General features: G+C 42.0%; 1 protein-coding gene across 2 annotated transcripts; it reads left to right on the top strand.

The window, feature by feature from the left end:
* Positions 1-1,971: 1,971 nt before the first annotated feature.
* On the top strand, positions 1,972-26,731 carry GALNT15 (polypeptide N-acetylgalactosaminyltransferase 15). 2 transcript variants are annotated; one of them, XM_072851447.1, is made up of 11 exons: positions 1,973-2,517; positions 8,096-8,262; positions 8,972-9,176; positions 17,545-17,712; positions 18,320-18,437; positions 19,226-19,420; positions 23,130-23,261; positions 24,376-24,477; positions 24,904-24,906; positions 25,358-25,498; positions 26,445-26,731. In XM_072851447.1, the coding sequence occupies exons 1-11, from the start codon at positions 1,973-1,975 to the stop codon at positions 26,589-26,591; spliced, it is 1,923 nt and encodes a 640-aa protein (XP_072707548.1). In that variant the 3' UTR covers positions 26,592-26,731. The 2 variants fall into 2 exon arrangements, with proteins under 2 accessions (XP_072707547.1, XP_072707548.1); XM_072851446.1 differs by lacking the exon at positions 24,904-24,906 and having other exon boundaries at positions 1,972-2,517.
* Positions 26,732-27,004: the final 273 nt, after the last annotated feature.

Raw genomic sequence — 27,004 nt, 5'->3', positions numbered from 1 at the left:
CATCAACACTTTTTTTTCCCTATGAAAAGTAGGATAAAGAGCAAGATTCTCAGGGCTGAAGGTGGGTTGGGATGTTACTTTTCTGTGAATTTAAGTTAAAAAAGGAAGACACACACAATGGTGAAGTATCAAAATATTGGCTAAATCTTCCTTCTACCCAGGGTATGATTAAAGCAATATTATATCTTTTAAAGAACAGATGAGGTAGGGAAGCTGCCAAGACACAGCAGACTGGTCACACTACCTCAAGGCATTCTGTATAGGACGGTTAGGGGAGTACACACAGAAGTGAGAGACACTACATGCCTCCAGCAATTTTAAGGTGCTCTATCCAGTCCTTTCTTTTGAAGGCCATGACTCACTTTAGTTTGAAAGTAGGCGTCCTCTCATTTTGAATTTTTTGGAAGCTGTTTACCAGGAACCACAGGCTGTACAGAAATCTTACAGGGAAGTAATGGGGAAGAAGGAAAAAAATAAATGCTTGGTTCCCTTTAGAGTATACTGCATTCATGTCTTCAGGCTTTTCTTTTACCTATAGTGTCTAGAAATGTACTTTTTAACAAAAGGTGAACGTGGAAGTTCTCCAGTAATCACATGCCTCCTGCAGCTGGAGCTTTCTGCTCATCAAATATTACAAGATATGCAAAAAACCACATCCCATGCCCCCAGCATCAAAAGGGTTGGTAACACCTGAGTTACATCCATACCTGATCTCTGCCAGACCAAGAGGCATGTGATGCTTAAGCCTGCGGACTGTCTCACCCCTTTTCCCATTGGAGAAGCATCCATCTTGCAGCAAAAAATGCCAGAGTCTGTGCCCACTAGCACCCGTGCCAGCAATATTAGCAAACAAGTCTCAGAGACTGAGCTCCCCTTTTAATCACAGAAGTTGTTGTTTTCTTTCAGTGTCAGTAGCTGTTGTTCCAGCCCAGGCTTTCTACACGTTATTCCTGGACTATTGAAAACTTGAAGTGCTGCTTCCCCTGCAATACCAAATTTATGGATGAGGAGACAACTTCAGTCTGCCAGGTGATAATTTGGCATTCTTATGTCAGTGTTAAAATCCCCACAGCTGTAAATATTTATTGAAAATGAAATATACCCATATACTCCGGCTAGCACATTACCATATGAATAAATCTAACCTTAAATAAATCATGTGCACTCCATCTTTTATTCAGTTTATAAAATTCTTGCTTCTTGCTGTGAGCATTCTTAGCTTAATACAGCTATTCAGAAGTAGAGCTATTCGTGGTGTGCCTTGATTTCTTTTATAATACAACATTTTGCTTCTTATATTTCACCTCTTACAGCTTTTGCAAAGTTTTGATTTGATAGGACAAGAACAGTGAGGGCATTAGGACCAAGAGAAAGACACACACATTGCTCTGTATTATGTCTGGCAAAGTGCTTCCTGACTGAGTGCCGTAGTTACGTGTGAAACAAAGTCAGGGACCGACTAGTTCTCATCTGTTGATCACAGTTAACTTGAAGCCTCTGAACGGGGGAGAGCTGTCAGATCTGCTTTCAGAGATAAGGCGCTTCAATCCAGGCAGCAACTGGAAACTTTGAAGAAGGAGGAACCACTCTGGAAGGAAACTATAAGAAATGGAATTTCTTTTTACTTAGAATTTAAAAAGGAAAAAAAATCAAAACTTTAGCTACTCTTTTCATCAGCTAAACATGCGCTTTCCTAACTAAGCTGGGACTCTGTATAATAAAGGATCTACTTTATCTCACTGGATCCATGCTACCTTTTACTACAGTAAGTGCAATATTAATAGGAATGTTATATTTTGTCTGTAAATAGAGAGGAAAGCATGAAACGGCATCAGTGAAATGTGAGGGGAGTAAAAAAATCCTCTTGGCAGATAGCGAAAACCAGGGCTTTGCAGCAACCCGAGGACTGGAGTCTGAGAAAGATCCAAGTGGTATTTAACATGACCATCTGTATCGTTTTGTCACCAACAGTATGTTCTTGAGGAAGAAGTGCAGATATGGATCACGTAAGCTGCAGTTTCTCTTGTTGTTGCTGATGCTGGGCTTTTTGCTACTGATGGTTACAACGCTGAATCCACCACCCAGCAACCAGAGCAAGGAAGGGACTTTCCAGCCTGTGGAGTTCAACCCCCGGGAAGGGTATCAGATGGACTTTGCGGAGACCCAAGAGATGCTGGAGACCCAGGAGGAGAGCCAGCAGTATTACCCTTTGGATGGACTATCACCTTTCATCTCCCTGCGGGAGGATGAGTTGATCGTGGCCGTTGTGTCGCCCACCGGCAGAAGGAACCACAGCAAGGCCAGGAAGGGCTATCGGGTGGTGAAGCAGCAGAGCAGGCTGCCCGAGGCGAGGGCAGAGGGCGACCCGGAGTCCCAGCTCCTGTCCCTTCCTCTGCAGGCTGGGGAAGGGGCTGCTGCGGGGGAGCGGCCGCTCGGCCTGGAAACCCATGGCTTTAACGAAGCGCTCAGTGAGCGGATCTCTCTGCGGAGGGAGCTGCCTGAGGTACGACACCCGTTGTAAGTAAAACAGCCTATTTAATCTCTGGGAGAAAACTTGTCTCTTTCCCCGTCGCCGTTCCCCCGTGAACCCCTCCTCCTCTAAACCCGCGTCTTTCCTATCAAACTCTCCCCTCCGCTTCGGGATAACGTTTTTCCCCACGCTGTGTGAGGAACACACGCCCGTTCCTCAGAGCCAGGTATGCTCCCAGCCTCCCTCGGCGGCCCCGGCCCCGCAGCCGGCGGGAGCCCGAGCCGCCCCAGCCGGGTCCCACAGGCACCTCGCGGCTGCCCAGCCACGGCCACCCCCGCCCCGGACCACAGCCCCCGCGCACCCCGAGACCGCGGCAGGTGCTGCCGGAGCCAGCAGAGGCTGTGTTTCAAGCCCTCAGGAGCCGACAGGCGGCAAAAGCGGAGGGTGCGGGGGAGGGGGGGGACAGCTACGGCTTCCTGGGGGCGCCGGGTCAGAAAGGAGAGGACGAAGGAGCGCACCGCGGCCCAGCTGACGGCTGAGGTACGCCGTTATCTGCGCCTCCGCACCCCTTTCCCGTGTCCCCCCGCCCGCCTGCCCGCGGCGGCAGGGCGGCCGGGACACCGCCACCCGCCCCGGCCGTCACCACGGCAACGCGGCGTCCTGCGGGCGGGCGGGCGGGCGGCAGCGCCCCCTGCCGGCGGCCGCGGGCGGGGCGCCCCCCGCCGCAGCAGGTGCCGGGCGGCGGCAGGGGAAGTGCTGCGTGGGCCCCGGCCCCCGCGGTTCTCCTCCCCCCCGGTTGTCTGTCTGTCTGTCTGTTGAGGCTGGGAGGGGAATCCGCACGGCGAACGGCGCCACGCTCCGCGCTGGGTGCCGGGGGCGTGCAGGGTTGTCGAGCTGCCCCGCTCGGCCGGACCCCGGCCCCAGCCCACCCGCCGGCGGCGGCTGCCCCGGGCCCGCTCAGCGGCGAGGGAACGAGCGGCTGCGTGAGGAGGGGTCGGGGCAGAGGGGGGTGAGCGGCCGCCCCTCCGCTTCCCGCCGCTACGCTTAAAGCCCCAGCGGTCACCTCATGGTGGGCCTCTGCCAGGGCTATGCGGTCGCTGGGCTTACGGGCTGATAAAGGAGTCAGGAGTTGGGGCTTTCAGCTTTTTTAGTATATCAAGTGACCCGAGGAACGTTGAAAGGAAACTCCTGGGAGGAAGGAAGGTGGAGATCAGTGTGTCTGATCAGATCTGCCAACACCACATAGCTAGCAGCAGCCAGGCTGTAAGGCCACATGGAACAAGTGTTGCATTTGAAGCCCTGCATTACGTTTGAAGCCCTATGTGTTGGGTTTGAAGCCTGGAGACTTGAGATCCAGTTAGTCCAGCAGCCCGGGAGGGGCAGTTTGTTACAGTTCTTAAAAAGGGGCTGAGGTGTATCTACGCTCGCCTGCCCAGGGGAGAGGGAGAGGCATGTGGGTGGGTATCTTTTTTCTTGCCTCATGTAACAAAAGCTATGGTAGCTTTCCCCCAGGACACGGTGAAAAGATGCGCCAGAAAACGTTTTAAATAAGACACAGAATATATATAATAATTTTTCTAGTGGTCATTTTCACATGTTTAAAGACAGCTGGTGGCTCTAATTTAAGGGGACAATCTTACGGAAAGAGAAATGAAACAGTGTTTTCTACACTTGCTGACTAGGTTCAGTGTTAATTTGGGTAATTCCATTGAATAATGAAATGCTAATATTTAAGTTATTTTTCACCGTGCTTCACTGGCAGCTCTTTGAACTACGTAATGTTCAAAGGAGGAATGATGACCCTGGTTTACTGCCTGTGATGTCAGCCAAAAAACAGTTTTACTTTGGCAGCTGAAGGGCCATCTACCAAGAGACAGGTTTAGTTAATACTAATCTCGGTAAGATTTAAGCCATGGTCTCAGAGCTCTTGGATGGGTTTTCCTGTCTGACTAGTTACAGCCTAAAGACCTATCAACACCACAGCTTATAGAGCCCAGATTGAAACCACAGATCTGAACATCTGAGGCTTCGCAGTTGTTCAGATCTAAATCCAGATCATAAACCTGCAGCAGAGGTCTGCCTCTAAGCCAGTCCTGTCCTTTATGGCACAACACACAAACCACAACGATATTTTTTAGGCATAATTTACTCTGGGGGCCTAGCTCACAACTGTTATCAGTCCAGTTTTATATCAGTGTAAAATCAGAGCAAACCAGATTGTCTATTCCTCTATTCTGTTTGAATCATGTTGTTACTAATAATGTCTGTTGTTATTTAGTTAGAGAGAACCCAACCAGTTAGAGACATTTCAGTGAGCTACCTCCATGGACTCAGTCTCTCTCATTTCACTTGAAATTAGATGGCAAATTCTTGGTACTAGAAGCTATGCCTACTAATTGTGAAGCAATTCCAGATACTGTAAAATAAAGCTGGCCAAACTTCACACTTACATACTTCAGTTTTACTCTTAAACCAGAGTGTAAGATGTAAAGTAAATGCCATAAGATATACTTAGCTGCTGTTCCTTAGAAATTCACATAAAGGGGTCTGTTGTGCTTTGCATTGGAGCAATGAGCAGCATAACTACAGTTTCTTTTTATGTGAAGAGTACAGAGCTCTGCTGGAAATAAATCAGAGCTTGTGGGCTGTGCTGTGCCTTGACAGCCCAGGACCCAACTTCCTTACCTGGAAAGCAATACTTTAAACCTCTCTCACCAGACCCCAGCTTCTAACATAACCCACACCTCTTTGCATGCTTTTCCAGGTGAATGTTTTATGCTAATTTTCAGAAAGTAGATGCATAAAACTGTGTCTTGTCCAGCAGTCTGATCCCACAGTAAAACATACCTTGATGGATGAATCAGGTACCTTGTTTTGCCGCATTTATTTTGAGTACCAGTTTTGAAACAGCCAGGGTCTCTGGGTGAAAAGGCCTGATAACTTGCCCAGTTGCACTGTAAAGCTGTTCTTCCACATCAAGACTCATCCTCTGAGGCACCTTCATCCCTCAGAGGGCTTTTTGCTGCTATCAGTTGGTCCAGCTGCCATTGACACCCTTCTGGGATGGTAGACCAGAATTAAGCCTGCCATTGTGACTTTTATGATGGGGTTCTGCCTGCAAAAAGGTCTGTTTTCCTCTCTTGGGCTTGAGTCTCAGACGTATCCAGGCAAACAGAAACTCACAAGCTGTCTAAAAAGGTTTTAAGTTTCATTACAAAAGCATAGCTTCCACTTGAGTGCTGTTGGGAGCTGAATCTCAATGAGGCGTTTTCCCGAAGGTGGGTGGGAGTCCCCATCGGCAGTGCCTTTGCCGTGTCAGAATTGCTCTCCTGTTCATTGCTGCTTGTGCCGATTCCTTATTTTTCACAAATTGGATTAAATCACTATGTCTCATATCAGTCACAGCCCTGACTTTTTGAAGTGCTGATTTATGATGGACAGTCTATGAAACTGCTCCAAATTACAGGGAACGTGTTTCTGTATACCAGTACCCTTTCACGTTTTTCCAAAGATTAGATATCTATATTGCAAGTCTTTGCCAATCTCCATGGCAACTAAACACTCGCCACCTAGGTTATGTAGTCAAGTACAGTTATTTTCAATTCTTTTCCAATTAAGATTCCACAACAGCCTTATTTTCTTCTATAACCACAGTACTAGCAACAAGGCATTGTAGTATTATGGTGCAAAATAGAGGTGCTTACAGCTATACTGAATGTTCCTGGTTGGAAGCTGCCTGTTAATAAAAGGACTGCATCAGATCTTCACTTTTCTTAATCACCTCTAGATTCTTCTGCCTGAAAATACAGACACTGCCCAAGTTGTGAAAGTATCCTTTTCTCCATCCTGCTGAAAATTGAAACAATTATCCCATATGAAATTGTGGAATAACAGCATTGTTGATTACAGAAAATTAGTAAACCAAGGACAACGTAGATTCATTACAATGTAAAATTCATCAAGAAAATTTGCCTCACTATACAAAAATATATTAATGTGAAATATTATAAACTATAATAAATTATTATAATTGTGCTCATTTAAAATTTATATTCCCAGAAGTGTATCTATAGTATTCATTTATTTGTATTTGTTATTAAATCATTGACTATGGATTCTCTTAAATGATAAGCAGCTTTGTGTCTGGATAGTGTCTAGCATCATAGGGCCTCAGTCCATGAATAGAAGCACTAAGTAGAATGGTAATAAACATATCAATATTAAAATGATATCCCTTACATGAACTTGTGCTGAGTAGCTAATTGTTTAACAACCACTGTAAAATCGGTATGATGATTTGCTTGGCAATACAAAAATGGTGAAATAACAATGGGCCACATTCAGCCAATTCTGTAATTCCTTGAAGAAGTTCTTGCTGCTAGAGATTAAATGCGTCAGGAAACTGAATGACTGCTCCTCAGGAAATGAAAAGATTTTAAAGTGTGTTTTCTAATGTAAGTGAAGCAGATACGTAGGCGCAGTCTTTGCATCTCTACAACAGGCATTTGAAGGCCTTTTCTGGAAAATGTGCATCCTCATGCCAGTATAGTGTGTCCTGTCTCTCTGAACCAAGACTGGTATATCAGAAAACACATTTTGTTGTGAATGTGATTTGTAGATCCTTTACTTACATTTATGAAACAGCCATTGTTTGATGAGGGTTTATAGTTTTCATATACAGTTTCTGTGAGGATGAATAGGAAGTGTTTGTCATTCTTAAACGCTTGAGTTGTCAAAGCAACATCTAATTCCCGGTAATTTTGATGGAAGTTTTTTCAATGTCATGGGTGAAATCTTGGCCCCATGGAAAACTGAGGAGCCGTGGGCCCCAGCTGGCATTCTGGAGCATCTCTAGAAATGCCATACAGTGACCCATGCAGCCAGGTGTCTTGCAGTAGATTGTGTCAGTACCTGGCGTTGTAAAGTAAATAGCAAAAATGGCATAAAGATAATCTACCCAACTGGGAGCTTCATTCGTCAGTGATTCATTTTCATTGAAAAAAGCAACCTGTACAAACTTTATAGGGAAAATACATTTACTTTCTTAAATGTATCTACATTTGTTTTCATTGCCCATGTAAGGATCCAGTTCTTTCCTGTACCGGACTGAGATGTTGGCTTCATTCACTGGTCAGGCAGTTCACAAGTGTACCGATTTGTTGTGCAGATAAGTAATTGTGTTTGTTAGTCTTAAAGGTACTGCATTTCAGTTTACTCTTTTCTGTGTTACTTGAGAAAATGTGGAAATTCGTGGAGGCTGACTGACCTGCTTTATCCACCTCTCTGCTTTTCTCCGTCTAATTGTCTTCAGTTTCTCTTTCTTTGCCTTCTGGACTGTTTCTGTTGAGGTGTGTATTTTCAGGCAGCCAGAGAAGAAGGTATCCCTGAATACAGCAAAATATTCCTATTTTTGCATTTTAATTTTTATAGTGTCATTCCTATATTTTCACTTTGTATTCCAGTCTTGGATACCTTAATACTTCCTTTGCTTTGTTAGAAGTGAGCTGATATCTTAAACTGCTTTCCATCCCTGAAGGTTTATGTGTAGCTTACAACTTTGCTCTGAGAGGCAAGTAGCCAGTTGTATCAGTGTTTCTAGTGTCTCCCTCATTTGATCCCATGCAGGTGCCTACAGCAAGAATATGACTTCAGTCTGCCTACTGCTAGTGTCATCATCTGTTTCCATGACGAAGCCTGGTCTACTCTGCTGAGAACTGTGCACAGCATTATGGACACAGCCCCGAAGGCCTCGCTCAAGGATATAATCCTGGTCGACGACCTCAGCCAGCAAGGTAGTCCCCATTTCTCTGTATGTGAGCTCTTTCTTCCAAAGCTTCAGGGAAGAAACTGTCCTCCTCCAAGAAGTGCGTGAGGAGAGTAGAAGGCAAAGAGGACCCTCAGGAAGAGAGCTAAGCAGGGCCCTGAGCTGGCTGCCAGGTTTCACTCTTCCATCCCTAGAATTCAGCTTAGCCTTTCAACTTTGAAATATGTTTCTTTTTTCCCCATCATTTCCAATCACTCTGAACTTTCTTACTTTAAAATAAGATCACAGTATGCAAATCTTAGCCTTCCCACTGGACCAGATCTGCTGTAATAATTTCCAGACTTGGACTTTGGCTGAAGCATAGAGTGGAAAACTCCATGTGGCTAAAGTAATCCAAACCACTTGGGAAAGCCAAACACCTGTAGTATCTCACTCCGATCTGTGCTTTTTATGAGATGATGAGAGCATCCACCTTTTGCTGAAACAGGAGAGGAGGCTATTAAGTTTCCCACAGGAATAGCTTCACACCTAGTGAATCTCAGTTTCCATTAGCCTCTACTTGTCTTTGACATTATGCTGCTGTGGGAATATTTGGAACATGGCCTACTTGGCCATGTAAAACAAATACCCCCAAAACATTTTACCAGCAAGAAGTAGCATCTCCTACTACCTGTTGCTTTTCTATAACAGTTTGAATCAAAGCTAAAACATTTCAGTGACTGTTCTGTTTCTGATAGGGCCCCTGAAGTCAGCTCTGAGTGAACACATCTCTAAGCTGGATGGTGTGAAACTTATCCGGAGCAACAAGAGGCTTGGAGTCATCCGAGGTCGGATGCTAGGAGCTGCACGGGCAACTGGGGATGTGCTCATCTTCATGGATTCACACTGCGAGTGTCAGAAGGGCTGGCTGGAACCCCTCCTAGCCAGGCTGTCCAGCAACCGGTAAATATCCCTGTGACCTCTGAGCTCCCTGCATATGCTAATTTCTGCTGAAAGAGATGTACTTGGAAAGATTTGGGTATTTTTTTAATCTTCTCTGATACCTTCTTCCTTCTGGTCACATTGCTTATATTTTCTACCTTATCACCACGTGCATCACTCTGATATGTGGGAAGCAGGATAGGTCACACAGCTGATAGCCCTCACTTCACCCACAGTATCACTGAACTGTCAGAGTTAGTATCCAGTTAGAGCTATAAGGCTTCCTAGTGGTCTGAATTTAAAGGTTGCAGTCTCAAGCTGTTTGGAAACTGGCAAACATCCACCAGAGAAACTACTGCAGGACTCCATTACTTTTACTTTTTAGCTGTCTCAGTCATGAAGCCAAGGATAAAATACTTTGTCCTCCTGAGCCAGTTTGGCTACATACCAATGTCACCTGTACCGTCTCTGTTCCACAGAAAAAATAGACTTTCTGGGCAGCCTAGAGAGTTCTGGCTAATCACAGGTTCTTTCACTGACACCAAACTGACAGAGAAAGATACAGATTCATATTTTCCAAGTCTTTCATGTTTAGGCTGGTGCTTGGGCCTGCTCTCTAATGTACAGCTGAGCTCATCTATGCAGTCCTCAAGTTCTTCAAAGAGATTAAATCACAGAAAATGTTTCAAGAATTACCTGACAGTAAATCCTTTATTAAAGGGACTTTACTGAAAGAAAAATTTGTACATTAACTTGTATATCATTACCCATAAGTCACTTGGGAAAAAATGAATAATTGCTTGAGGGGGTAAAAGAAAAAATACATCTTTAAAACTCTTACCAGACCCTTAAATAGTCATACTAAAGACCTTCAAAGGCTGTTCCCAGGCACTGGAACAAGCTGCTTTTATGGCTGATTATGTTTGCTTATAAAATAACTTATTTGATTTTTTAGAAATGATTACATCATTCGGATGAAAACATTAAAAATACTGCAAGCAAGAGTAATGCTGCCCTAGGATGTCAGGACCATTCATTTCTAAAAGATCCTCCTTGGAAAAGCAGGCTGACTTATTAGATGGTTTATTATGAATATACCTCATGATTCTTCTGCCTTGAGCTATAGTCTATTGATGTTCATGCAAAACTCCTACCTGTATCAACTGGCCAGTCCTTATTCAAGGTTGTATTGCTGAAATTAAGAGTTACAAAAAGACTCAGAGGAGAGCTATAGTGAAGGGGGAATTACAATGACAGGAGAGAAGTTAGGACCCCACCACAGTTGTAGTGATTCACTGTCAAAAATTATCCCTGGTAAGGGAATGCAAAGCCACCAGGCCTACTGTAGCTCTGAGATTTATGTAGCGCTGTCACCAGGGGGTGAGAAAGGGATTCTCTTCCCCTATAGGGCTCATACACTTATTCATTCCTCCAGGAGAGCAGAATTTAACACTGAGTTAGCTAATGGCTAACTGGATCCATGGAACAAAGGTAGAAGGATGTTTGGATAATAGTATGGTCTAAACCATCCCTTTCTGTATGCTGTATCAGTCACTGTGTCTGACCCTGGAAGCTTTGTCACTGCTAGTCTGGAGAACCTGTGCCATTCTCCAGTGCACAGGGAAGACATGCTCTAAGGCATCTGGCAATCACTTTCGCTCGCTGTCCTTCTTTCCCCAGCTGAAGAATGGTGATAATAACACTGACCTGATAAGGAAGTTAATTCATTATTTTTCCCAAATTGCTTGTAATGCTTGCATGGAGATCACTATGGAAATGTAAAGCATTAGCATAGTCAGCTTGGCTTCATTTACCAGTTGAGGAGCTGTTAAATTGAATCATGTGCACTCCCTGAGACTACCCAAATGAGGAAAGTACAGCGAAAAAAAGCTTACAGTGACTGGTGAAATATCCATCATTCCTCTTCTTAATGTACCAGTCAAGCTGCAACTCATGCACTTTTGCTGGAGAGACAGGATGCGAAAACACTTAATCACCCAGAGTCAGTGAGTTGCTTGCTGGCAAGGCAAAAGGCAGCCTTTCCAAAGCTCAAACCTTTGCAGGAGCTTAGCGGAGCTGGAGGGAGATTTTAACTTTGCAAATTGTGATTAAGACTAATTTTCTAGACTCCTGGTCAGATCTGCTACTATTATTGTGACCTGTCTTAGAGCAATGCAGAGAGATCTTTGCCCAAACTGAGACCTCACTGTGAGTTGAACATACTCACAAAAAGGGAGATACCCCCGGTTCTGAGTAGCCTGTAGTAATGACATACGGGACAAACACAAGAAAAATTATCCCAATTTTACAGGTATGGAAATATATGACAGATATTTGACTTGCTCTGGGTCATGACATTTCATCTCCCTACGTGATGGTTTTGTTCACTAACCCAATCAAAATGATTTTCCCAAAAAGTATTGAGTCTTTCTAAAATCATTATACATGCATTTATGGGCACCTTCATTGGGACTGGTTCTGTGAACCATACCTAACAAATTGACTGGGAAGCTGTGCATAAGCTTAGTATATCGCCTCGAGAATGGTTCAGTGGTTTGTAAAGCATCCCTTGACATTTTGATTATTCAAGGATGAATACTGTAGGCACCTGGACAACATTAGAAAACTAGATGAGATGCCCCACAGATCATTTCATTTGACAACTGTTTGTGTTCCAGGATAATTCCAGGTGAGTAGCATGGTGCATAGTAATGCAGTTGTGCAATTATTACAGTCATCTTTTGAGGGGTTTGCCTTTTCCAGGAGACTGCAGGAGACAGCTGCTATTTTGTATTCAGTCCAAAGGCAGTGAAAGGCAGAGCGGGCATATAATGAACTGTGCCGTGAAGCCTTGAAAAGGTTGTTCCTTTAACCTAAAAACAGTGACCATCATGCTGAAGATTTTTAGAAAAAAGATCCAAAGTGTGGTTCCTGAGAATACTGCATGAAAGCAAAATGAGCCTTGATTATATCCTTGACAAGGAGTTCCACCTCTAAAAAAGGCATGGGCACCATAACTGTGGCAGAGGGGTGGCTTGCAAAGGGGTAGCTTGCCCTTAGGACCTTTCCCCTGCTCCTCCTTACAAGGGCGGTTTCCCTCTGTGCTTGTGCACTGCCTGTACCACAGCTCACATACTACGTTAGGAAACAGAAGCCTGTGATATTAAAAGAAGCCTATCTAGTTTCTAAAATTCAAAGTGCCTTTACTTAGCACCATGATTCTAGGTCACTAATCTTTAATTAAAATGCTGTTAAACAGAATAAGAAATGAACATAGTAGTGGAAAAGTATCTCATCTACTGTTTACTCCCATTCAGGAGTAAATGGGAGCCTCTGCTTGTAATACAGTAATAGAAACAGAGTTCTGCTGTCCAGAAAATTTCTGTGTTATTCTAGTTTTATGGTAATACACTAGAGAGAAGGGAAATATTTTGCACTAAAGTTGAACAGCTCCTTCATCTCTTTTCATCTGATTCTCCACTTGTCAGTGGCCCATACCCCAGCTTTTTCAGCTACCAAATACATAAGCCATCTGTTTTCTACCTTCTCACAGGCTCAGGGAAGCATGATGTTATCCATCCAGAGCCCACACAACCCCAGCATCTGAGCATACGTTTCCGTGCTACTCTCCGTGTTTTGAAAACCTTCCATATACTTCACATATAACAGCCTGCTTCCTGGGACTTCTCTTTTTGCCTGATCCTTTTATATCCTCCATTTGTCAATAACACTCATTTCCAATACAGTAAATTAATGTTCTGCATTTACATGGTATGCTATGTGCAGATATGCTATCTCTTTACAATCTTTCACAGCTGATCAGGATCAGTAGGTAACCTATTTCAAAGAAGTTGATGTAAAGAAACTGAAGATGAGAATCTAAAGCCAAAAGCACATATTACTGCCAAAAGTAGGAGCAATGAGGATTTAGGCATGATTCATGGCACAGTGCCCTGACTGTCCAGTATAAAAGGATATTGGTCGCTCCTACAGATTTTGGTACCCCACATACAAATTTGCATATTTTAACAAAAAAGACAGGTTCAAAAGTTTTTTTTTTTAAATAAAGCATTCCCTTAGAACTTTACCTAGCGGAGGTTTGAAGTATATGTTTAGTGCTTAGCATATGAGTAGTCCATCAATTCAAGGAGACTGTTCATATGCCCTAAGTTAGTCTGGAGTTGGTCTGTAAAGCAGTATTTAAGTAATCCTTTATACCATAACTTCACCATTCCTGATCACTGCATTTTATCTTTTATTAATCCTATCTAATTTCAAACGTTTTGCATTACTATTTCCCTGAAGACCTCAGCAGCCAGCAAGGTGCTTTCAGTGAAAATGCAGCATGCTGTGGAACCAGCTTGGGTTCTCAGTTACTTACTGAAGTTTTGACTATGTGCAGAGCCAGAGAACTTGGACTGCCTGGATTTCCTAGCTAGCTAATTTTTACAGGGAATGATCCACTCTGAAACTGGCTGAGGAAAATACATAATTTTCATGTTTGTTTTTTTTGTTCATTCTTATTTAAAGGGGGATTTAAACAGATTAAAATCTGTTCCCTTCCCAGCAAAAGAAAGTATAAATCAATAAAAAGCACTTTCAAAAAACAGTGTATCTAAAACTTCAAAACAGATGTGTTAATTAAATCTTCCTCTCCTCATGTTACTTATTCTAAAAATAGGAAAGAACATAATGTCCATGGTGACTGTAAAGGGTCATGGGAAGACATTTCATTTGCAATTGTATTTGGTTGAGAAATCCCAAACCAGGAAATTGTTCTTGTTTGGGTTGCTCTTTTTTATGGAATTGTGACCTTTTGTAGTTCATGTGTGTTCCAAGCATTTGAAATATTCACAAATTAGTCAAACAGTTCAAAGCCTTGCTGCTAGTTGTATTTGAATTTCCTGTTTTTTCCTTTCCTTGGATTCCACAGAGTAAAATTAGCAGTAGTTTGCCAGTGTGTTTCATTTCAAAGTGCTGAGAAGCTGCTGACTGTCTGCCAGTTACCCAGTTAAAAACAAAAAGAATAGCTAAGAACATCTTCCAACTTTCAATTACCTTCTGCTGCAAATTTGCATTTAGAACCACACAAACATCAAACCATCACTGAATATGCAGAAAACAGATCTTTTATATAAAAAGCATTAATACCAAAAGATAGGTAAAGCACTGCTTGATTAAGATTAAAATTGGACATTGGCCAGTTTTCACACAAGATAAAGTTACTGGATTCCTCTATTTCAGATCAGAAGGACACTCCCAATATTTAAAGTTTTAAGAAGGTGTGTTTCTATTGGTTTCAGCAGAGCTACAACAGTTTATACTAGGTGAAGGTCTAGCATTACACTTACAGACATACTCTGAGAACTGTTAATCTTGGCATTCTGAAAGAGCTACTAGAGTAATAGCTCTAAAACACAGTTATCAGTTTGTACTGTATTATTTTGTGGGATATTAGATTAGATTTTATTTTCTTCTGGTTTGTTGTTGAATTTAGCCAGGGTAGAATGTGAGCTATCAGGTGAGTTATTTTCAGCTACCTTAAACACTGTAATTTTCCATGTCATAATTTGCAGATAGTTTGGATAATTGCTTGGTCTCCAAACCATCAGTACCTATTACATCACTGCAGGTATTTTTCTTGAATGGCATGGGAGAATCAATGCCCACTAACAAGCAAAGCAAAAGCATGCATTAAAAATAAAGGATTATTTCGACAAGAACTACTACTGTGGTGCTTACTCTTATGAGCAATTGCACTGGTGCTAGAAGCATCATTGGAGTTTGGAGTTTTATAGTGGCAACAAATCTAAGGTGGGTCCAAAAAGGACAGGTTTTAAATGGCTGAAATGATAGGAAAATGTAGGATAGTCTGAAATGTCTGGATCATCTGATCCAGAATTTATCTGATCCAGAATATATCTGAGCGTAACTGAGTATCCACATTGTCTCTGTCTGAATTATCTTGGATACGCACATGTGGTCTAGTCTTCATTTTCAAGGTTTTTTAATGGTTTAGTCTATATTTCCTCCTCTGGCTTCCACTCAAATACGCCCTCCTGATATTTTCGTCTTGACTCTGAAATTGTAAAATAAACTACCCTGGGGTCATTAGTTCCTCAGTCCTGTCTGGATGAGAATGGATAAACAAGTAGCAATAGATAGCATGCATTTCAGCAAGTAGCAACAAACTGAGGTGGGAAGTATACAACTCCAACTACACTCCTAACCAGACAGTTGTCAGAGATACTCGTACACTGGAGAATGCAGCAGGCTGTAGAAATTACAATTACAGTGACTTTTCATTTTTTTAAGTTTAGTCATATAAAATCCATTTAACTTGTTAGATGGATTTTTCTCAGCATATCAAAGAAAAAACACCTGCTTGTGTGAGTCCATCAGGACACTACCTTTTAGTAACTTGTAGAAGCAGTTAGTTTCCTTTTCATGCTGTTAGTGCGTAAAGGCAGTAGAAAGGCTCCTGCTGGCTTGAGTTTGAGATGGTTGCTCCTGTACTGGATACAAAACTATATCACAGGGCTATCATCAAGAGAATCAGGGGAGGATATCAGCTTTATTATTTTTAGTATCATTTCTTTCCATTTCTTCTTGAATCCTGTGGGAGAATGACAGCAAATCACTGCCTGAATTTATATGTCTACAAATGGTGCAGGTGACCATAAAATTTTTTCATCTATTTATAAACCCAATGCTTGTTTATAAGAGTGCCTATTATTACATATTACAAAGGCTGGTTTTACACCTGAATGGAGAAATATAATCACTTCTCTATTTTAAATCTTTCTGCCTTTAGCTCATCATAGGGCAGTCTGCTCTTATTAGGAAACAAAGGAATAACTGAGTCATTTTAACACTATCCTCTGCATAGTTCGTCTTCATACAATTCACTGATGATCAGTAGTCTCTGTTTCTCCATGGGCTTCTAAAATTCTCTGCAGGAAATGGCAACTGTGATAAAACAAAGTTTGGAGCTTCCCCCACTCTGATGCTGAAACATTACTCTAGTGATTGTAAAGGCAGAGAAGATATGCCAAGATCACATTAACATCGCCCAGAGCTACCATCTTCCTCAGCTGGTTCTGGTCTCTGCCATGGAAAAGTACAAAGGGCTCACTGCGTTGGAAACTTCTGAGATGTCCTTTCTCCATTGATAGTAGTATGTTTTAAGCGTATTTCTCTCAAGAGTGATCTCTGACCAGCATATAAGTCTTTAAAGAAGAGAAAAAACCTTCCACTTTTTGCCCCAAAATTGACCATTTCCTTTCTGTCTCTCTCAGTTTTAACAGGAAGTTATTTTCTAGGGAAAGAGCTACTCCAGAATAATTTCCTATATGGATACTCTTACTCTAGAACGAGTAATTTTTTCCAGTGTACTTTAATCCCTAGTAAATGTTACTGATTTTTCTCCAGAGGAACTTCTGCCTATAGGCAGGCCCTTACACTGAGACCAGAGGCTATCCTTTTGCGTAACAGAGAAGAAATGGATTATGTTGTTCTTCAACACTTTTCTTCCTGCAGTCCCTAATACCATTGCATTTATACTCTGAAAATTTCCAAATGTGATATGTCATTGTCTTAGGAAACAAGGAACGGTGATGGCTCTTCTGAACTACCAGTTAATTCCAAGATGATGTACAAGCACACTGTGAAATACTGTGACATATTTGCCATGGGGAAATGTCTGATACCTCTTCTCAGACTAATCCAAATTTAACTCAAGTTAGAAATGAATTGGAGGATTGCTGCTTATGGTGCAATGTCTCTGTTCTGGCTCTTAAAAGTAGATTCCACACTGTGACAGCACATTTGCAAGAGCATTTTAAGCTTGTGATAAAATACACACAGAAACTGTTTTATGAATTTGGTGACAAATGGTTTTGCAAAACAACTAGCAGAACAAAATAAGGATGAGTGCATTCTTCATTGGCCTGAAGTGACAAACTCATGAAGCGTATGGAACATCTACAGGAAAATCAAAGGATGGTAAAGTGTGTGAGGCCAAAATCATCTTTTGCTGTAAACTTTGCGTCCATGCAGAGCCTATAACATCAGAGGTTGGGGCCTCTGTGTGAAATAGCTTTATAAGAATTCTCATGGTTAACTCATAGCAAAATCCTGAATAGCTTTAAATGACAATGCAAGGTACCAGTTATCAATAAATTATTGATCTTTAGATTCCTCACTGCAGGCTCAGTATTCCCATGCACTGAGCACCTGAGCTTCTATCAGCAGGGAAAGTAAGGACACTCAACATCTAGAGGAGTGCTTGTGCTTGACAGTGTCAAAGAGGAGAACCACTGTTTACTAACAGACAAGTGAACTTAATTTGTGCTTTGGCTTTGAAAATAAATGATACTGTCTTTTTCAGAAACAGTGTCATCTCCCCTGTCATAGATGTCATAGACTGGAAGACTTTTCAGTACTATCACTCGGTGGGCCTGCATCGAGGTGTTTTTGATTGGAAACTAGATTTTCATTGGGAACCAGTGCCAGAGCGTGAAGAGAAGGTACGACAGTCTCCCATCAGCCCTATCAGGTAACAGTCCATCAGCCAATATGCCTCTGCTCAGCTCAGCAGCAAAACTGTAGAATTTGGGTCATCTTCCAGCTACCAGAAGAGAGACGTGGTTACTTGCATGTGCTCGGTTAACGTTTTTTGAAGGGATAAGTTTTTGGTTTACATTGAGTTTCTTTGGCCTTTAGTAATCATTCTAACTAGATTGCAGTCGTACTGTCAACATGACAAATATTTTCCACACATTGACACAACTAGTATACAACCTGACCAGACAAGGTGTGGAGGTTTGTAGGTAAAACAGAAGATGGATCATACAAAGTTAAAAGACATGTCTTAATCATGATCTGTTTGTCTGTTGTTTTGGGTGTACATGTGTGTATCATTTCCCACTGTTCTGAGCCTTTATTTGATAATTCAGCTCTTGGCTCCCTTCCCCAAGCAAATCCTAGAATTAGGTTCCAGTTGTTCTTTCTTTTGGTTAGATAATCAATTCATTCAAGCTTATATGGAGTAGTATTCAATCATTTTGTAATACTATCTCTATGGAAATGGTGGGATTTTCACCCTTCACATAATTCCGTATCCAAAACTCAAGGTGTTCACTTCCAAACTGTTTTCTACGCAGGAGTCCTGTGGTAGCTGGTGCAGTGGTGGCCATGGATCGACATTATTTCCAAAACACTGGAGCTTACGATTCTGACATGACCATGTGGGGAGCAGAAAATCTGGAGCTATCTATAAGAGTAAGAACCTTAATGAAAACATCAAGCCGTGGTAACTATTGGGCTTTTAAGGAACCTGAATGAAAAGGCAAGAAGCAATTTATAAAAGCAGTTAAGTGCAGAACATCTTGGGGTCTGGAGAATATCACTTTCCTCGCAGAAATCTATCCCCACACTCCATGATCTGTCAGAACTATACAAGAACGTGCAGCTGCTGTGAGTTAGGAGCATTATGTCAGGAGAAGGAAGTTTCACTGGCTATCCCTATCTGCCTGAGGACAGAGTCACTGGTTTCGGCATCTTCTGAAAGCTGCCTCTTCTTTTTTGGCATGTAACATGCACCAAAGGGAGAGTAGCTTTATTTCTTTGCCAACCTGTAGTTTTAATACCGATTTGTTTATATTAAATTGTTTGCATTGATTTTTGCTGAATACGAAGAGTAAGTGATATTAAAAAGCAATGAAAATTGCAGACACAAAGGGTATAGAGTCTTTAATGTCCCAGACAAAAGAAGGTGTGCACCCAGGTCTCTTCACTACACTGCACTGTTTGTGCACAGAAAAACATAAAAGCATATAAATAGCCATACTAGGTCAAATCAAAGGTCTCTCTTGCCCAGTATCTTCTCTGTGTCTTTGTGTCTGTGGGGAACAGTGTATGAAGAAGCACATAATAATGCTCTTGCTGTTTCCAGCAATGTGCAGATTAGGATTTCCTGAGGCAGAGTCTACAGTAAAGGAGCTTCTCCTTTTTAGATAAAGGTAATCTAAATAAAGTAATCTCTTTTTGTGCTTTCATCTGTGTTTCAGACCTGGCTCTGTGGTGGCTCTGTAGAAATTATTCCATGCTCCCGAGTTGGGCATGTCTATCGAAATCACTTTCCCCGTGCTTTCTCCTATGAAGAGGCCATTGTGAGGAACAAAATCCGAATAGCAGAAACCTGGCTGGGCTCTTTTAAAGATAACTTCTACAAGCACGACACAGTGGCTTTCTTAATCAGCAAGGTAAAGACATCTGTAGTGGTTTGTTTCTGAGGGAATGAGTGTGTGTTGAGGTAGGTGAAGGGGGTGGAATAGGGGTGGGCGTGTCTGTGCAGCCAAACATTCAATGTGCATGGTACTGGGGATAGTCTTTTTATGAAACCTTCCAGTGAAAGAGCTGTCAGATCAGGAAGGAAAGAGAGAAACTTGCGCCTAGGAGTTGTTTGCTGAAGTTATCAAATCTCTTAGAGTATGGCTCTTTCTCCAAATGACTCCTTCTTCAGCTTGCCCAACAAGCTGTGATTTATTTTTCCACTGATAGTACATGGAGGGTTGCAGTGCCTCTGAAGTGGAAGCTAGTACCACTGTGTGCTCAAAGGGCCCTCCTAGAGGATTCATTCTTTGTTACTGAAGGTCTTCCTCGTGTGATTCATGAGGATATTCACTTATATTCACGGTCATGTGGCAAACTATGGTGTCTCTCCTACTGGAAGGGAACATATCTGCATGGTCTAATGACAAAAAAGGTGATTTTTTTTCCTGAACTGACAGACGACAAGCAGCAACTGTCTGCAGCTGAGAAACTCAGATCTCAACATAGCCACTATTTACAAGTTACTTTTTCATGAGAAGCATCGCACAGACAGCAGTCCAGCCTCCAGGGATTTGGATTCCCAGCAGCCTGTACACTGAGACAGGCTTGCAGCCAGGTGTGTGGTGTAGCCCTGGCATGCGGCCACACTTGAACCGTCTACAGGCTACGGGCCATCCAATAACTACAGAATGGGCACACTTGTTTTTAAGCCACTGTATAATCCATTGCAGATTAGGATCAGTCAAGGGACTGTATATCCCATGTATTACAAACCAGTGGATGTTTGTTTATTGGGAGACATGCAGCTGTGGTTAATGTCATTAATGTTTTTAATGTAAGTTGTTAGTAATATGAAGTTGTTAGTGTTGCTGCAGTTCTCAGGAATTCTCTGGCTCCAATACCTTTTCTGTAACAATATCCGCTCCTACAAGGCAGTGGACAAACTTGTGAGCAGTTGTGAATGAAAATGTGTCATTCATCTTCTTGTTCATTTAACAATGCCATGCTTTTAAGAAGAAAAAGATTCACTGAAAACGGTTAGGCAGAGCATGGGTAGGTGCTGTGCACAGTTTCCCATTCAGTTTTGCTCTTGCATTTCAGTCCTGCATGCCTCAGTCATTGCAGTGCTGGCCATCGTCTAAGAAAGGCAGATCCAGCAGGAGCTGCATTGTAGTGGAGAGAGGAAAAGGGCTGTGCGTTGGCGTAGCCTCTCTCCTGTCACCTAGCCTGACCTCCTTACACTCCACCAGTGGATCTGCCTCTCCAGTCAGCCTGCTGTGCTAGTCGTAGAGTCTGAGACTATTGCGTTTCTTTTTTTATTCTGTTTTCACATTTTTTAAAAAGCTTCTCCATCCTTGTCGGTGTTGTAGATTTGAACTCCACTGGCCAGGAATTTGTCAGTTGACTCACAAGGGTTACAGCCATGTAATTGAAAGGAGGACGCTAGGCCAAGTCTTATAAGATGGGCAGTTAGGTCCTTAAATCATTTAATAATTTCCTGAAAGCCTTTCTTGTCAACTCAGAAGCAATTTTCTGTACTAAAAGCTACAGCCACCAATGATACAGTTTACTAGCTGTAAGCACCATGACCTTTTGCCTGAGAGTTTATTCTAGCCAGAATACTCTTGGTACTTCTAAGTACCATGCTCCTTCAAATGATCAATTTTACGATCTCTGTGCTCAGCATACCATAACATAAAAGGCCCTTTTCTCTGTTCCTTTCTTTCACGGCCAATATTTTCAGTATGTCAGTGCAGCGGGATGTTATTCGAAAGACAGAAGCAAGCAATGACATTATTGCCGCTCAGCTGCAGACGGGCCCGGCGGGGATTTATTGCACTGAGAGGGTGAGCGGAGCCACCTATTGGCCACTGCAAAAAATCTGTGAGCCTTCACTGCCGGCATTGCCCGCTGCAGAAAATAACCAGTGACCCCCGTTTAGGTTGCTTTATAAGTCTTCCCATTTTATGGTCTGAATCGCATCCTGCACAGGACGCCCGTGGCATGAGCGTTAATGCGGGTGAATAAGGCTCTTCCCTGCTCTCTACTATTTCAGCCACCGTCTCTTTTTCTCCTTTTCTTGTGTGGTTTGTTTAATTTACAAGCACAGTTTCCTTTCAGATTGGTTTACAGGGATCACGGCTTTCTTTACATTATTTACACCATTTATTCAACATCAAATGCAGACTGTAACTAGTATGACAAAATGAGATTTACTGGCATCGCCTTCTTCAGCCAAAGCAGTCTCATGAGAAACATCTCTTTTTAGGAGAAGCATTTCACTTCTCTATTTCCCGTTTCCAAGAAAACCTCTTGGGGACAGGTTTGTGTGGTGCTGAATTGCTGAACTTTGTTGTTGTGCTTATTGAATCTAAAACTGATACTAAACTATGAGGTTCTCTTTAACATATTGCAACTGTTGAGCTTTGCCTGTGCAGCTTACAGGGGCTGGCAAACAGTGCCACAGGGCATGATTGATCCCTGCCTTTAGAAACTGATACCTCTCCCTTGATCTCCAAGGCCCTTCATTTATCAGTGTTTTCCAGGCATGTCACAAAGTCCTTTTTTCTTTCTTATGGATGCAGAGAAATAGCTGGCCTGAGGAAAAGTTATTTACAGGCAATTCTTTGCTTATGTTACCAATTTTAATTTCTGACGTAGGAATCCAGACCAGTTTCCTGGAATCCAAAACTGCATTTTTAAAAAGTAGAAACATGAAGGGGGAGATCTACTGCTGGCAAGACAGAGGAGAGAGACTCTTAAGGGTGGTGAGATATTTTTAGTATTTGGGCACCGAGAGATTTAGGAAAGTGTTTTGTGTGGTTTTGAAACTGAAGGATTAGACACTTACCTGCTTAGAGGTTTTCAGAACCCTGTTAGCCATCTTCAGCGCTAAATACCCTCAAATATTCAGACTGCCAGTCCTTTGCAGTGCAGATGCCTGTAGCTGCACCAAGGGTTGAAGGCACTTGTCTTTTTTCAGAACAGAGTTGCTACCAGGAAGGGTGAGTGTTGATATTGTGTGTATATAATTCAAGAAACCACATAAATCATAGGAAAGGTTTTATGCCTTTATAGCTGCAAAACACAATCACTTACTAGATTTAGTAACTGTCAGATAATAATGTGATAGACTATATTTTGGGCTAAATTCTGTCATCACTTACATCCTCTGATCATGGAGGACTGACAGTAACTGGGTAATTTGGGCTGTTAAAGGCCAGGAAATTGAATTTTAATCAGCAGAGCAAATTCTATACTGAATGACAATCTAATACAATCCCACTGATTTCAGTACAACAAGTATAAAACTTGGCCCTGACTTTTTTAATTAAAAAGATGACAAAGACTGACTTACCTTTCAGTGTAATAATCATTTTTAGAGGAAATACTTATTTTCACGTGTATGCTACTTCTGAAATATTTACTTCCATCACAATGCCAGACTAAATGCTGTTTAGCACAAAGACTATAGCTGGTTCTCCTCCTTTGCATACTCATGAGAGATATATATCAATATCTATAACATGCAGGATAGCAGAGGTGGTAGATATAATTCCTATGTAGTCATTTTCACTTCTAGCATGTCTAACACAAATGCACTAGTAACCTTGTTGCCCCTATGCTTTCTCCATAAAGGCAGAGAAGCCAGACTGCAGTGAACGCCTTCAGCTACAGAAGAGACTGGGCTGTAGAAATTTCCAATGGTTTGTATCAAATGTGTACCCTGAACTCTCCCAACCTGAAGACACACCAAGATTCTCTGGCAAGGTAAGAGAAAATACACTATAAAGAATGATTAGTGGTTCTGCATTGTTCTAAGACCCCAGTATTGGTTCCATGTACTAAGTACTCAGTGAGCATACAGTAAGAGGCTGTTCCTGCTTTGAAATTTTTATTGTTCAAACAGACAATGCAACAAGGATGGGAGGAGAAAGAAAAGGACAAAGGAGACAAACAGCTGGTCCAAATTCTCCACATAGATGTTGAAAGCCAGCCAGGATCTGAACCCAGATTCTCTGAGTCAGTTCAGTGTCACAGCTCAGAGGATCTTAACCTTAGGTTCTTTAGGTGCCATTAGTAAAGGAAGAGAATTGTGTTGCCTCATGCAGATGGCAACTGCAACAGCAGCTGAGATGTCTCTGTGCTGACCCATGTGCATGAAGAGAAAAAAGCATTTCTTCAGTTCTGCACTACCCCCAAGGGCAGAGGTGGTAGCAATAGCAGTTCCTTGGCTGACTGTGTACAGGAGGCAATATTTTCAATGTGTTTTTTTTAAAACACGTGAGCTGATAATTACCATTCATTAAAATATGAATTTATTCCAGGCAGCCTTACTGGAAGGGATTTTCCCCCAACAAGGCAACAAGGTCCACTAATTATCCACACTGTGCTATCTGTAGCCAGATTTTACTGTGTCCTTTTATTATTTTGTCTGTTCTTTATTATCAAAGTTTGCTTGAGAAGAGTGTAAGAACTGAGTGTGGATCGCAGGAATTGTCACATGTTTTTTTCTTCTGGAATATCTTGGGTTTTTTCTGTCTACAATGTCCAGTTGAAGTGCAATTTTCCATTAGCATAAAAATTTTGACAGATTTCTTTTAACTATCATAATAATAAAACTAGAAGTGGATATCTCTAACTTAAACAAAACTCACTGGCTAACACTGACCTTTGGTGAGACTCTGCCTTTTATATCAGATCAGTCTGCGAGATCAATATGCAAGATCTAGTTTGAAAGAAAAAAATATTGCCTGAATTATGAGCAAAACCATGTATCATAAAGGAATTATGAGCAAAAACATATATCATTAAAAAAGTTAGCTGAAGAATATTTTGTTTGTATGTGATTGTGCTTTATTTCAGTATAAACCTTTACTTACAGCTTTACAATACTGGTGTTGGCTTCTGTGCAGATTACAGACCTGGAAGAGCCATTGCAGAAGGCTCTATCGAACTCTCCCCTTGCAGTAACAGTCTCACCCAGGTACTGTATACTTTAAGTATATAGGCACTGTATCAGATCTAGGGCACCATCCAGAAGACAGCCACTCCAACGTGTAAATGGCTGGGTTGACATTAGTGGAAATACTGATGTGTTCAAAATTAGGCATGGGCTAAGGCAATGATGCCCACTCTTCTGCAGCTGAGTGTCATTTGAAAAATGGCAATGTTCCATGTGTCACTGAGGCCAGATCCCCACACTTTGCTCCAGCAGACATCAAGTGCCTATTTGTTAGTATATTTGGTAGTGTCTGGAGAACAGAAAGCCTGGCAGTAAAAAATATATAACAATTCTAGAATAATGGGGATCAGTTTCCCCATTAGTGACTGAAACTGCAGTTTAGTGCCTAAACTGCAGTCAAAGACAGGAGGGAAATTCATGTGGACTCCCTAGGTGGCATTAGACTAGCAAGTTCATGCATTAAGAGAAGTCAAACCAATACAGACCGACTGCAGATATTTACTCCAAGTCCCAAGCAAGTTTTGCTGCTCACACTGAGCTCAGGGTGAGCTGCAGGCACATTTCTAACTGCAATGTGTGCGGACACTGTTAGAAACACCCTTCTGTTCAAATATTTATTAAACTAGAAAATTTTATTATAGGATGGGTTTACTTTATACATAATTACAGTCCACAAAGCCTTTCCTTAGGTAAATAGTTATGCCAGAATTAGCTAGCGGGGGGGAATTAAGTTATGCCAGAATTTAACTAGCTTTGCAGGGTCAAGGCTGTTGGGTCTCCATCACTCATGTTTCAGTTGCATCTTAACAAACATGTACAGGAAATTAATTTTGGAATTAGCATTTAAAAATTAATTGGGATGTCCTTCCATCGTTGTTTAAACAAACCCTCCCTTTTCCAGCACTTTGAATATAACAGCATGAAGGAAATCCGGCTTGGTTCTGCTCCGCTGTTTTGCTTTGATGTCAGACACGGGAAGGTTATCCCTCAAAACTGTACAAAGGAGACAGACAATAGCCACCAGCACTGGGATGTCCAGGAGGTGAGTAGTGACTCTGCTGTGAGGGGAAGGCAGCTGATGGTGACTGGGACCACTGGGTGATCGACAGGATTAGTGTGTGGGGATGGGATGAGGTATTTGAAGGGCAAGTTTCACTTCTGTACCATTTTCAGCCAGGAAATGCCTCTTGCCCATTTACACTGTCTATGTGAAATAAATTTGGTTTAAAAATACAAATTACAGGAATCCTAGCTAAATTCATTTGTCCTTGTTTTAACTGTTTGTCTTACTGGCCTTATAGGAATAGAACCAGAATCAGTAGTTGTGAAAATAAGAGCAGGACAAATCCTTGCACACTTCTTTTGGATAGAGGAAGGGTCTGGGAATCCTGAACCCTCCCAAATGAGAGCCCTTTGGGAGTAGGGGAAACATTAAAATTTCTCCTGCATTGTAAGAGAAGAGCAAACTTCCTATTAGAAGAACTCGGTATTACTTAGTGGACTTCACCCAGCAGAGCAGGAACTCCTCTACAAGGCTGAAAAATATCATGCTGTAGGACAGCCTGGGAAAATAGCAGTTACTGTAGTTGTAGGGATGTTGCAATCCTCTGGTACAGTTCCTACTGTAATTTGTTTTGATTCCTAAGGGAAGCAGAGGTCCTTTTGAAATTTTGTGGCCTGTAGTACTGTAGTTGATGCTGACGACAACCTGTACCCATAGGAAACAACTAGTGGTGGAAAAGAGATTTATTGAATTTTGCACCTACCACTCCTGTCAGCTTCAAAAGGAATTATGAATACTCAGCATGCCCTGGGCTCAAAGCTAAACCTAGTCATTATGTTTAGAGTAATAGTTAAAAAATTTTGAACAACCAGTCATTACTGGTGATCTATTGTATGTAAAAAGTTTCAGAAACATGGCCTAGCTTTTACTGGATATCCCTTATTTTTAATTTGTTCTTTCTTTCCTTTCTTCTCTCATCTTGTAGAATGGAATGATTGTCCATGTCCTTTCTGGCAAATGCATAGAGGCAGTGAAGAGTGAAGATGAGAAAGACTTGGTTTTGTGTGTATGTAACAAGAATGCAAATCAGGTGTGGCAATTTGAACGTTCCCATGTGCCACATCAGAGATGACTGACAAGTCTCTGTGGAGGTCAAGTCTCCAAAATTTAACATGACTTCTGTTTGGGATTTAAGATACATTTCCTGCATGGACAAGAAAGATGTTTGTGTTTGCTGTAGCATGTGGGGAAGTTAGGAAGGTCTCTCCTTTGAAAGCCTGGCTCAAATAGTTGCTGCCAGTTTCTGGTTTATTCAGCTCTAGCTAAAATTTCTATTTATTGTGTGAAGCAGGGAATAAAGACACTGTGAGCATCAATAGATTCTCAACTCTGCTATTGCAGAAGACAGTTAAGTTTGCCCTTTGAAGGAAACATGGAAAAGTGGCTGTCAGACAGCTTGTCTTTAGCATATTCTGTGACTTCTGAGGGTACAGGAAAATGAATGTTTGTGAAACTTTTGAAACTGTAAGAGGAAGCCAGCCAAAG

The sequence above is a fragment of the Ciconia boyciana genome, chromosome 2 (genome assembly GCF_034638445.1).
Source record: "Ciconia boyciana chromosome 2, ASM3463844v1, whole genome shotgun sequence".
Taxonomy (NCBI): domain Eukaryota; kingdom Metazoa; phylum Chordata; class Aves; order Ciconiiformes; family Ciconiidae; genus Ciconia; species Ciconia boyciana.
This window is presented reverse-complemented; position numbering and strand designations above follow the sequence as displayed.

What these genes read in the sequence shown, in the direction of transcription:
- GALNT15 (XM_072851447.1), top strand. Translation starts at nt 1,973, where the DNA reads ATGTTCTTGAGGAAGAAGTGCAGATATGGATCACGTAAGCTGCAGTTT. An exon ending in GCCAGGCTGTCCAGCAACCG is followed by an intron (nt 9,177 to 17,544) that starts GTAAATATCCCT and finishes TGTCTTTTTCAG; the next exon opens with AAACAGTGTCATCTCCCCTG. An exon ending in AGCACTGGGATGTCCAGGAG is followed by an intron (nt 25,499 to 26,444) that starts GTGAGTAGTGAC and finishes CTCATCTTGTAG; the next exon opens with AATGGAATGATTGTCCATGT.